General features: G+C 42.0%; 1 protein-coding gene across 1 annotated transcript in view; it reads left to right on the forward strand.

Moving 5' to 3' along the window:
* The window catches only part of UVRAG (UV radiation resistance associated), a 356076-nt gene that overhangs the window by 233042 nt on the left and 110486 nt on the right, over window positions 1-12548 (forward strand). The window contains exon 12 of the mRNA XM_086933865.1: window positions 2215-2380. Coding sequence (XP_086789991.1) covers window positions 2215-2380 — 166 coding nt within the window. The remainder of the gene's footprint in view (window positions 1-2214; window positions 2381-12548) is intronic.

The raw sequence follows: 12548 nt of genomic DNA on the forward strand, positions 1-12548 counted from the left end.
TTGAATTACTGTATGGGCACCCTGTGAGAGGACCTCTGAGTCTGGTAAAGGAGGCCTGGGAGAAAACTCCTGGTAAAACCCCGCAATATGTGTTCAGCTACATGTTGGCCTTCAGGAACCAGAATCTACTCTTCAGGAAAAATCGCTCATGCGAATTTGGAAGCCAGCCAGGAGTTGATGAAACAATGGTACGAGAAGAATACAACTCTGGTTGAGTTTCAGCCTGGCCAAAAAGTGTGGGTGATGACACCAGTGGAGCCTTATCCGCTCCAAGACAAGTAGACTGGTCTATTTGAGGTGGTGGAGCGCAAGAGTGAAGTGACCCACTTGGTCAACTTGCAAACTCCCAGGAACCCTTTCAGGGTCCTGCATGTGAACCGCCTCAAACCTCACTTTGAGAGGTCTGAAGTGACAGTGCTCCTGGCGATAGATGAACGAATGGAAGAGGAGAGTGAGCCTCTTCATGACCTGTCTGCCAAGGAACATGATGGGTCAGTGGATGAAGTGAATCTCTCTCCCACTCTGACCTCGGAGCAGCAGAGGGTCTGTCGCAAGGTGCTGGGACAATGTACCTCCCTGTTCTCCTTGACTCCAGGGTAACCTCCAGTGCCAAAGCAGACTAATTTCTTAGTGGCCATGATGTTTTGTGCAGCTGCTGAGCAGACTTTTTTTGTTTTAGAAAAACAAACTATCAAAGCCAGAGTTTATGTAAATGAAAAAATTAATACCATGAAACAATAAGAGTTTTCTATTAGGATGTGGAAGTATTCATTTTTTTTCTTTTGGTTAGGAGTCATTATTTTTGTGTTTGGGAATGCCAAACTTTTACTGGCTGTCTAGAGGAAAAAGTGCATCAGAACATCTGCTGTAAATTGGTCATAAGGTCTGATGTACGTCCACCATCAGCCCACGTCTGTTGGGCCTTTCCATCAGAAGGTGACCGGTCACTCGACTCTAAATAGAATGGGTGGACCATCAGTTTTTGCGGCAGTGCACAACACCAATCTCTAAATCCTGGCCCGGAGTACCCTGTTAGAATGCTTGATTGCCTAGTGACCTGTTGCTGGGCAAGGGGGTATGGTAACCACTTACCAGGGAGGGTTTACTCAGGAACTCACCTTAAAGACTCTAGTGTATCAGCATTAGTGTGGTTGAACATAATCAACCTATATATTTCTATGTCAGAAAACATCGGGATCGTCCTCTCATTTTGTTATGACAATTTGCCTGCAGCAAAGTAGCACTGGACTCTCCTAAGAGATAGCTTTGGATGAAAGTAAGGCAGTATATCCTATACAAATGAATTAGCAAATGTCATAAGTAGTTGATGTAACATAAGGAGGATATAAAGAGGTTGGTTGCTGATGGAGGTGAAAGCCACAAAAGCCAGGATGTAAGAGTAGAATGAAATTACCTTTATGGACACTCTGTTACTCTAAGACTGTAGACTCTTTCACATTATCAACACACTGCTGACAACCTTTATGCCATTAGTCCAAAAGGAAATACTGGTTGACAATTTATTATTATTTATTTATTTAAAAGGAGCTGGTGAAATCTTTTTATACTTGTTTGTATGCATTTGTTTCATGTGTGAAGGGCACTATCATACACAGTAAGGACCTGCAAATGCTCTGTATTATTACACAGCTAGAGACTTGATTTCCGGTCCAAACTCTAGGTGGCATGGATACCCACAAGCTAATAATACGAAAGAGCAGAATTGGAGTACCAGAGTTACTACAAAAGTAACTTTGACCTGTAGGATGACATTTACTTTTTAAGTGCGGTGGCAATCGAGTTGGAGCTCATTCTTCAGAGGCAAAGAGTTACTTCCTCCTCCAAATTAGGAGCTAATGACTGTTGACTTCAGTTCTGGATTTCATGGCATGTCCAAAAGCTATACCCTGTCTTCAATTAGAAAGTGAATTTGGGATTGATGCATTCTTCAAGTCACCAAATGTGTCATTATAGAAAGCAATGGCCAGAATCTTCCTTGAGGGTCCTGCGTGGTTGCCTCAATACATACTCCTGCCAGGCTGAGAAATACTGAGTCGATTCGATTGATTTCATTAGGAATCATTTTCTCAACTAGCACTGAATGGTTTCAGGGTGCTGGAAACAGAGTTATCATTACTTTGCTATATTGATTCCTATGAATGACCAGTGTTAAATAGTAATTTACATTAAAGTATATTCATGTCTTATTTGCAGCAAAGGATGATGGGAGCATTGCAGTTGCCTTGGGCTATACTGCTCATCTTGTCTCAATGATATCCTTCTTCCTGCAAGTGCCACTCAGGTACCCCATTATTCACAAGGGCTCAAGATCTGCTATCAAAGATAATATTAATGATAAGCTGATGGAGAAAGAAAGAGAGTAAGTGCTTTCAGTATTGCCTCTTTGTCTATGAAAATGCTTAAAAACAGATGGCCAGTTTGTTTTATTTAATTTTTTGAAAGAAAATACAATGTTTATCTTTTTATTTGTTACACTTCCTTCCTCCTTCCTCATTGTGTCTCTGAAAGCATGTGGAAAGGCTTGGTTGGGGGAAGGAAAGGGCTGGGTAGAGGAGGGGGTGGGAATCTGGGGGTAGGTGCGAGGAACCAAAATACCAATATAATTTTAATATGTGATTATTATTTCTTGTGTATTTCAATGTGTTGTGATTTATATATGTAATCATTTATACACTGTATTTGTATTGTTTTTTGTATTGATTGTGAAATATATTTGTGTTTTGTGTGTACATACTATGTCTTTAATACATATGAATTATTTGAATTGTTTATGTATGATTATTTAAGTTAATGGGGAGTCCTTTGTAAATCTTTATTTTCTCATTGAATGGGTCAAATACAGGAATTTTATTATCAAAAAATTCCTAACGGTAGTGGTAGCAGAACTATTGTTCGTTTATCGCATTATGCCCCAGCTTCTGTACACGTACTTGGTAACCCCACTGATATTAATGGTTAAATGGTGAGAAGTCACTAAATACCATTATACAATTGTTAAAAATCTTTTTTACACGCTATTTTAATGTATGCTTTTAACCATAGTTTCCTCTCCTTATGAGTATCCCCAGGCACCTGGCTGGATTCAGAGAATTTTCTCAGCAATGCTCCCGTTTGCTAATAGGTGGCGCTGTGTGGTTTCGTGATTTCATACTGCCCCAGAAGTGGTGGAGCCGAGCAGCGTTTTTGCACCACCCTTCTATGCTGACATAAGTTGCTTTCTTTCTATACCTAGATCCGCCCCGCCCTGCTACCAATTTTGGCAGTTTTCAGGCGGTTAGAAAGTGTGCCAGTAGCAATGTCTCCCAAACAATGACCGGATTCAAGCTGTGCCATGTCTGCAAGAAACAGATGTCTGTCACAAAACCACAGCCTTTGGTGCTCAGACTCCAGGCATGCCTCAAAGTTATGCAATAAATGCGCCTTCATCTACCTGACAAGGATCAAAGAGCAGGGGGTGGAGCTCTATATCCCTGAACAGAAGAGATCACGAACTAGGGACAGAGCCTGCTGCAAGTCACAGGCCGTTCAGCAACCATTGGCCCCGACTGATTCACCCTCACTCCCTTTCTCAACCTACTACAGTTTCTTCTCATTCACCTACTCATTTCTTAATTTAAAAAAAAGCTTTTTGATCATCCTGATGAGGACCATAACACTATGGTATTCTTACTTCTATCTTGGACATCATCAACATATTAAATGAATATCAGTGAAGGTCCCTACCACTTTTAAAGCTTCTACTGTTACAATGGTGCAGGTCTTTAAATACTTTCATATATGTACTGGAGAAAAAAGATTAAGTTGATGCAAGATTCTGTAAATCAATCTTCATAAGCCTTGATTAAGCAGTGACTAGATTCATTGTGTAATCAGATAGGTGGGGACTGTTACTAATGTTGTACTCCTTTATTCAGAATATGGCTTAGTACCCCCACCGTAATTATATGTGCATTTACACGTGCTGCATGGCTTGAATCCACTCTTTTCACCGGTCTAACCATATTCACATTGCTTTCTATTCATTTAGTCAACCGTTCAAAATAAATAATTATGTAAAAACCTTCTCCTTTCTGTCTTGTTGAGCACCTAGCTTTAATATCCAGCTGCTCTGCCGTACATTTTAACGTAGTGTCATATGTAACACCCAGCTCCTTTAAGTTGCAGCAAATATATTTGTCTATCTTATTAACATTTAAAGGTACAATAAAATGTTGCCATTTTTGTGTCCTACAGAAATTGACTTACAGAAGCATAAAGTAGAATGTTTTAATCCATGTGTGTATCTTACCAATGTCGTTTGGTGTACAGTAAAATCACTGAAGTACACCCAATGAAAAACATATGTTTTGTTGAAATTAGAAGCACATGAATACAAAAAGAATACAATTCATAAAATTATTTGAATAGAGCCTATATTAAAGCCAGGTGACTTTGTTTCCGGTGTCGACTAAAGTCCCCAATGCTTTGACACTGGTTCCGAAAAGTATCTTTTGGTGTGATAGAATGAAACCGTTCCATATAGTGTAATGGGCAACATTAACCCTGTTCAAAATAAAGTCCCAAGCAATATTAAAGCTCTTCAGTCTTTTTAGTTGTTCTTTACAAATACCAAATGAGTACCCAGGAGACCTGATCCTTAAATGTTTAGACTGTGATATGATGCAGAACAGGTAAAGTCATTGTGGCAACAAATTTTATCCTACAGAATTAAATTGAACTTTGTTGACTGGTAACTGCTTGTCCAAAGTTATTGTGAAATTAATGGATGAAATGGAAGGGCTTTCTGGTAGTCAAAACAATCTGACTGCAGCAGTGCATCCGTCTTATTAGTTACCTTAAACATATGTTTGCATATGGAAAAGTAATATATTCTTTGTCTTTTCAGAGATTGGAATAGAACTGTTAAATCTGTTTGTAGATTTGGAGAACACAGGCAGTGAAATGTGAACTAAAATATACGTATCTACCGTGGTATCCTGTTTTTGTCGCATGGTGGAAGCTTTAATATTAATTCTTGTATATTTTATTTGGAATGATTAACACAGCCAACCTTAGGACATGATGTGCTCACATGGGTATTTTCTTAAAAAATGGGAAAGTCATTCTTTTACCTGTGAAGAATTGGGTGTGAAATGTGAATGTTACGGCTCCTGCTAACAGTGTTATGAGCCTGTGTTGTGAAAGTAGTGGAGGGTTGTCTTGTGCTGTTCTTGTCATGCATAGCTCTTGCATCTCTCCCTTCTAGTCGTTTTGTTGTGAATTTTTATGGGTTTTCTACTTGGAAATGGGTCACCTTGGCCCGTTAGTCAAACCAGGGTATAGCGTACCTCTACCAGGTATAGAATACCTCTACCACCTCTTTGCGATCAAACCAACTATAAAATTCCTTCCCCTCCTCCTGTGTTTTTTTTCTTTTTCACTCCATAGTGATATCACCTCCAAATGAGTGTTCTTCCTCAAACTATTTCTTTGCTAGCTACAAGGTTTCAGCACTTCCTGATATTTTTCAACCTTTCATGTGCCACATAATCGTGACCAAACCTGCACTTCACAGGTCCTCTCAATCGTAATGGAAATGGCTCGAAAAAAGCTTATTGTCTCTCACTTTAAAGCACACCACTCCCTTGGATTAGTCTGGTAGGACATACAAGATTGCATAGGTACATGCAAAGTAAGACAGGCTTTATTACCAGTGGTGTAGATTTTATCACAACTCTTTTAATTCATTCTGCCAGACTGTTTCCCCCAAGATCAGATATGGCCACACTCTTAGGCTTAATTCCTACTTTCTTAAAACGAAAAATAACTTCCTATTACTTTTTCTACTACCTAAAATTCATTGCCTAACTCTATCCCTTGCAAAAACAATCCTCTAACAATTCAGTTGCCACTTTTGCAATGACCTTCCAACCATTCTTTGCTCTGACAATTTAAAATATTTATCAGCTAGTACCATTGCATAACTAGAACTACCCAGCAAAACAGCAATTAGACTTGTAGGACAAATAGGCAATTTATGCCAAATGCCTACAGGCCGCTCTGCAGGACACAGGTAGTTCTCTTCCAGGGGATACTCCTCAATAGTCATAAGCACTGAATAATCCCCGCCCATGTGCAGGATCCTGGAGCATATAGAAATATACATATATGTGTATGCTTGACCATAAAGTGCCTAGCACTACAACAACATATATATATACATGTATATAATAACCATAAATATGCAGCCTAACATATTTCCAATAGGGCAACATGCCGAAATTACATAGGTTTTTCTTGCATAAACAGTAGTATTACACATGAATACTGTAATAGAAAACATACACTGAAATAGTGTCACACAAGAAAACCTTTATTTTCATAAGAAAAGCAGGTAATAGAAGGCATTTGGCCTAAAGACTGCATAGATGAATAGAATAGATTGTGCTGACTTAACCTTGTTGGGGTGTGTTGCTGTGGCCCCGGAGTGCTGATCTTCATTGGAGCAAATCTTTGCGTACTTCGCCCACCTCTCGCGGCCCCCGCTCGGCGGGTGCTGCTCGTTTCTTGTTCTTTCTTTGCCAAGGGAGTGCTACCTTTAAAACGTGGAGAACTGCTGCAGCGCTGAACTTTGGTGCCGGACACCCACCCACAGGCTAGCTACGGGACTGCGAGGACCAGCTTGCTGAGCGGCGTTGGTCGGCTGCAGCTGGTCCTCTTCCCACCCTCCCTGCAGAATAAAATTGCTGCGGAGACCCTACCTGGTGGATTGTGCTGACTTAACCTTGTTGGGGTGTGTTGCTCTGCCCCTGGAGTGCTGATCTTCATTGGAGCAAATCTTTGCGTTCTTCGCCCACCTCTCGCGCCCCCCGCTCCGCGGGAGCCGCTCGTTTCTTGTTCTTTGTTTGCCAAGGGAGTGCCGCCTTTAAAACGTGGAGAACTGCTGCAGCGCTGAACTTTGGTGCCGGACACCCACCCACAGGCTAGCTACGGGACTGCGAGGACCAGCTTGCTGAGCGGCGTTGATCGGCCGCAGCTGGTCCTCTTCCCGCCCCTCCCTCACCGTCACCTATTTTACTGGAAGCTAACCCGAGCACGCGGGACGCGCACGGGCGTGCGCCGGGCTGGGCTACACCTTTTGACTCTTTGACTCTTTGACCTTTTGACTTGAAAAGTTCTGTCATTTATTGTGTCAGAGTAGTTCATATTTTGTGAGAATACATTTCTAGTGCCAATTGGTAACTGTTGTTTTGTGACCATGGCTTTACGATCTGGGAAAAATAGAATTGTTACGGTGAATACTAATGCTGGTATGGTCACAGGGACTCTGGACCAGTTCTTTAAACGGGCCACTGGTATTTTAGAGAAAGAAATAGCCTTTGCCGAAAAACGCTTGTCAATAGACATCTCAACTGGCAAGCGTTCTTCTTTAGGTACGATTGAACCCGCTTTAACACCAGCTCAGCGAAATGGTTCGCCTGTTCTGGTGGATACTAGCCCAATTGCCTGTCCACGGGAGGAGGGGTTGGAGGGCCCCAGTATCGGCTCTATGTTGGGTTCCACTTTGCTTACTCAACCCTCTAGTGATCTGAGTCATAGAACATCTACACCAACACCCCCACCCCCTGCTCCTCGGACAGAATATGATCAGTTACCGGGGGGATTAAATATGACTGTAACCCCTAAGCAGGGAAGAAAAAATAAGAAAGGGGTGGTAAGAGCCTAGGTGGTGGCAAAAGATCTACAAAAAATGCAAACCTCGAGGGAGCCCCCACAGGCTGTAGCTCAGTCTCCCATCCAAGTTGGCCCTGTAACTAACACAGTTCTCCTAATGAGGATCTTCTTGGTAAAATGGAAGTTTTAGTAAGATCTTTAATATTACCCCTGATTAATCGAATGAAATTAATCCAGGAAAAACTAGAACAAATAGAGCCATCAACGGAAGGGAATTCTTTAAAACTTGATGTCCTAACTAAGAGCTTAAATAGATAGGATGTCAGACCCGTCCCGACCATATCCTCAGAAATAGTAAATCCTCCAAAAGTTGTTCATCCGGTGATAAATGTAACCCCGGTGGTTCAAAATATCCAATCAACTGCCGGAGAAAAAGGCGTTGTAAGTAAAAAGGCCCAAGCTAGTGAGGTAGATAGGGCGGATGCTGTCAAACAGGGACAAAATTTAAAACAGGGGGCTAAACATTCTTCGACCATTGTATCCCAGGGCAAAGATAACCCAAGAAAGAGGCTTCCTCGTGTAAATCTTCCCCCGGAATCTATGCCCTTGACCATTATTCTAACAGGGGTACCGGAAATTAATCCCGATTACCAGGAATCAGACAGAGAGCTAGAAAATAAAGTTATTTTCTGGCTTAGTAAGAATAGGAGATTACCGCCGGGTGTGAACTCAGAGATACTTGGTGGTAGGAGAGTGGCATGTCTGGGTCATAACACAAAGGATCTCGAAGGAGATTGCATAATTGTCAACTTGAGAGACCCCTGGGTTGTTGATCACATACATAGGGAACCAAGATTTGCCAGAATAGGAGAGATTCAATCCTTGGGTTTAGATTATTTCTACCCCAATGCGACTTTTCGCATGCCACAACTACCACAAAATTTTGGAAGGGGTAGACACATCGGCATCAATGGCTTGGACTGGTTACTGTTAAGTAATAGATTCGACCCTCTTATGGGGCTGGAGGGGGTGGACTGACATCGTAATATTCGCTCCTTTGGTAGTGGGACTGAAGACAGGGATAGGTAAAGGATTGCTAGCCCAATGAAGACCAATCAAGTCGAAGTAGCTGGAACTGGGGCAGAGATGGGTAGCAACATACACCCATATTCAGATCTGTCGATTACCCCCTTAGAAACGGCCAGGGGAGGGAGAGATTCTGCTGAAAAAATAGGAAAAGCACTCCCGGCCATAGAGAATACTAACATTACAGTAACTCAGGGTGGGAAAACCATCATGAGACAGGTTGAGATTGTCCCCTTGGCTGCAGACACCAGGCTACTAGTTGCCCCCCTGAGTGAAAGTGACGTGATCCAGCCGAATGTACCATCAATCTTGGGGGGAGCTGATAGTCTGGCCGAGGGGCCCCCTTTCCGTTTGATTTCATGGAACATAGCTGGTCTCTCCCGGAGGCTAGAGGACTCGGTATGGTTAAAATTTGTGAAATCCTTCTAGATCATCTGTCTCCAGGAGACCTGGAGTAGAGGGGGCCATGGCTTGGATGGATATCAAACTTTTAATGTTCATGCTGAACCGTCACAAGCTGGAAGAGCTAAGGGTGGTCTTATTACTGCCATTTCTGTGAAATAGAATATGATCAAAACTGTCACACTGGTGGAATCCGTGTGGTACCAAATGCTTTTGATTAAGAATCTATTTTCAGTACCTCTCCTCCTAATCAATTGGTATTATAACATATTTGACACTCATGTCACTTTGGTTATTGAAAAATTAAATGATGAGATTGCAAAGGTAACAAACACCATATTCCCTCTTTTTATTATGTGGGTCGGTGATTTTAATTGTACTTTGTGTAAACCTAATGGAACTAGAGTCTGCGGTGTGGTTGATTTAAGTGAAAATCCATTGGCGCATTTTAAGCATTCAAAACAAGATGCCTTAAATAATATTATTATGACCAATGATCTTTGTGTCCTGGATATGTCTAAAGTGTCCGGAATCCCGGCCATACCCACTTTCCAGGATACAAGGGGCCAGATGAGTGTAATTGACTTTGTCATGGTCTCCAGAAGGTATATTCATTTTGTCAATTACTTTCAGATTGAAGCAAACCCCATAAGTGATCATAATCCCTTAATTTTAAGTTTGAGCCCTGCTTTTAAGAGAGTACAGCCTCCTTTTCAGCCAATTAAATTTAGCAGGAACCAGGGGGTAACCCTAAAGTGGGATAAGATGGATGCAACCCAACTAGAGGTGGAGATTTTTAAATCAAATAAAGAAGTATAGATGCTTGCTTTACCCCCACTAATGAGCCGGAAGTAATAATCAAGAACTTCGAGGCTCTCCTAGGTAATGTGGCATCCCACCTCTCAAAAACTATGGGCAAAAAGAAAGGAAATGGTTGCAAATGGTTTGATGCAGAATGTTCTAGAGCACAAACCAAATTAACAAAGGCTCTACACCAAGTACCAAGGGATAGTGAGCTGGTCAGAAAGGCAAGGAAAATGTACAGAGACGCTATCACTAAGAGGAAAAAAAGTCTTAAAGAAAAAGGCCTGGGACGACTTAGGGAATTCTTCAGAACTTAGGGAATTCTTCAGAACTTAGGGAATTCTTCAGAACTTAGGGAATTCTTCAGAACTTAGGGAATTCTTCAGAACTTAGGGAATTCTTCAGAACTTAGGGAAAGCTTCAGAACTTAGGGAAAGCTTCAGAACTTAGGGAAAGCTTCAGAACTTAGGGAAAGCTTCAGAACTTAGGGAAGGCTTCAGAACTTAGGGAAAGCTTCAGAACTTAGGGAAAGCTTCAGAACTTAGGGAAAGCTTCAGAACTTAGGGAAAGCTTCAGAACTTAGGGAAAGCTTCAGAACTTAGGGAAAGCTTCAGAACTTAAGGATAGTCGGCTCTTTTGGAAGGTAATAAACCGCCCATTCCTAAGTTGTGATGAAAAGGAGAATATGTTGGTGCAGATACCAGGGGATACCTGGGAAGTACACTATGGGAACATTTTTAATCCAAAGGGGGCGATCCTACAACAGTCTACGAGGGGGGCGCTGATATTAATCTGGCATCAGCTCATATGTTTAGTCTTTCACTGACTCTCTCAGAGGTAGAGGCCGCTTTAAGAAAAGGTACTCCACTAAAGGCCCCAGGGCCGGATTTAGTCCCTTTGGATCTCTTTAAGTATAATACCGAGGTCTGGGCACCACTTCTATTACAATTATTCAGAGCAGTGGTAGTAGGGCGTATTCCACTTTCCTGGCAAGAGGCGGTAGTAGTAACAATATTTAAAAAGGGGGATAAAAGTGACCCCTGTTGCTACAGACCAATATCGCTAATAGATATATTGGCTCGCCTGGAAACCTGGGCAGAATCAGCAGGTATTATTGTAGATTCCCAGTATGGGTTTAGGAGGGGAAAAGGTACCACTGAGCAGTGCCTTAATTTGGCACTAATTATGGGCAAGTACATGAAGGCCAAGCGTGGTCATATTCACTTGGCTTTCATGGACTTGTCCAGTGCCTTTGACACGGTATGTAGAGACAAATTGTGGTCGATGATGGAGTCTATGGGGTTCGAAGAACCGTTGGTCACTCTTCTCCGTAGACTGCATGCGGCCACTTCAGTGAGGACCTGATTCGGCCCGGGTGAGGAAAAGACAAAGCCCATCCCATCGACCGAAGGTGTCCGCCAGGGATGTATTTTGGCGCCTTTTCTGTTTCTGGTGTACACCAACGGTCTTGAAGGTTTCTTGTTGGAAACTGGTGCAGACTTCCCTCAGGCAAATGGTAAACGGATACCGATGTTATCTTATGCAGATGACACGGTGCTAATGACCCTCACAGCCAATAGCATGCCAACTTGTTTGAATGCTTTTAAAGCTTTTATGCAAGGATTAGATCTAAGGGTCAATTTCACAAAGTCCTTTGCAATGGTCTGTGAACCGAAAGGTGCTAAAACTCGAAGGCTTATTGTAAAGGACTCAACCATTGTGAAAGTTGATAGTTTTAATTATCTGGGGAACCTATTTAATAAAACCCTGAGTTGGGACCATTTAATCTCAGCCCGTGTCCAAAAGACCACGCAATCTATAGAGGCCCTTTTCCGTTTCTCAAGTAAGCTGGGTCAGAAGCCGATTGCAGAGTTAAACACTTTATATAAAGCTAAATGCCTCCCTGTTGCAATAAAATCCAAATTATGGAAAACAAATTCATAAAGAGCCTCCTATCTGTCCCTCCGGGCACTTCTAATACTTTCTGCCATGCTGAGGTGGGTCTTGAATTTGTGAACAACATTATTCGTGTCTCCCCTCTGTAGCTTTGGAGCAAGGTATGGAGCTCCGAAGACCTGAATCTTAAAAAGGAAAATTTGCAAGACTGTTTTAAGCTTGATTATCCTGCGAAGATCCCATGGCTATCATATGTCAGGGATACTTTTCGCAAGATAGGTCTGGGAGACATCTACCTAAATCCTGAAGCAGTTGGTAAAGAGACCAAATTAATAATAAAAGAGGCCTATCGTACTAGATTAGGTATGTTGCGAAATTGTGAGTGCGATATATGAAGGGGGTAGGATGCAGCAACAACCTTACCCATCATACATTATGCATACCCAATGGCGTTTTTATTTGAATAGGTTTCGTCTTGAGACACTGCATTTTCTTTTTTCTTTTCCTAAGCAGGCGGGGTGGTGTGAGAGACTACCTCCTTGCCCCTGTAACAACTAAGTTTCACAAAATACTCTGCATCTTCTTCTTTTTTGTAATTTGTACAAAGATCCAAGAAACCGATTTATTAAGCCTGTCTTGTTAACCCGTGGATCTCGCTGTTACAAGGATGGATTTGAATATTTAGT

This window comes from Lissotriton vulgaris, chromosome 8, assembly GCF_964263255.1.
Source record: "Lissotriton vulgaris chromosome 8, aLisVul1.2, whole genome shotgun sequence".
Taxonomy (NCBI): Eukaryota; Metazoa; Chordata; class Amphibia; order Caudata; family Salamandridae; genus Lissotriton; species Lissotriton vulgaris.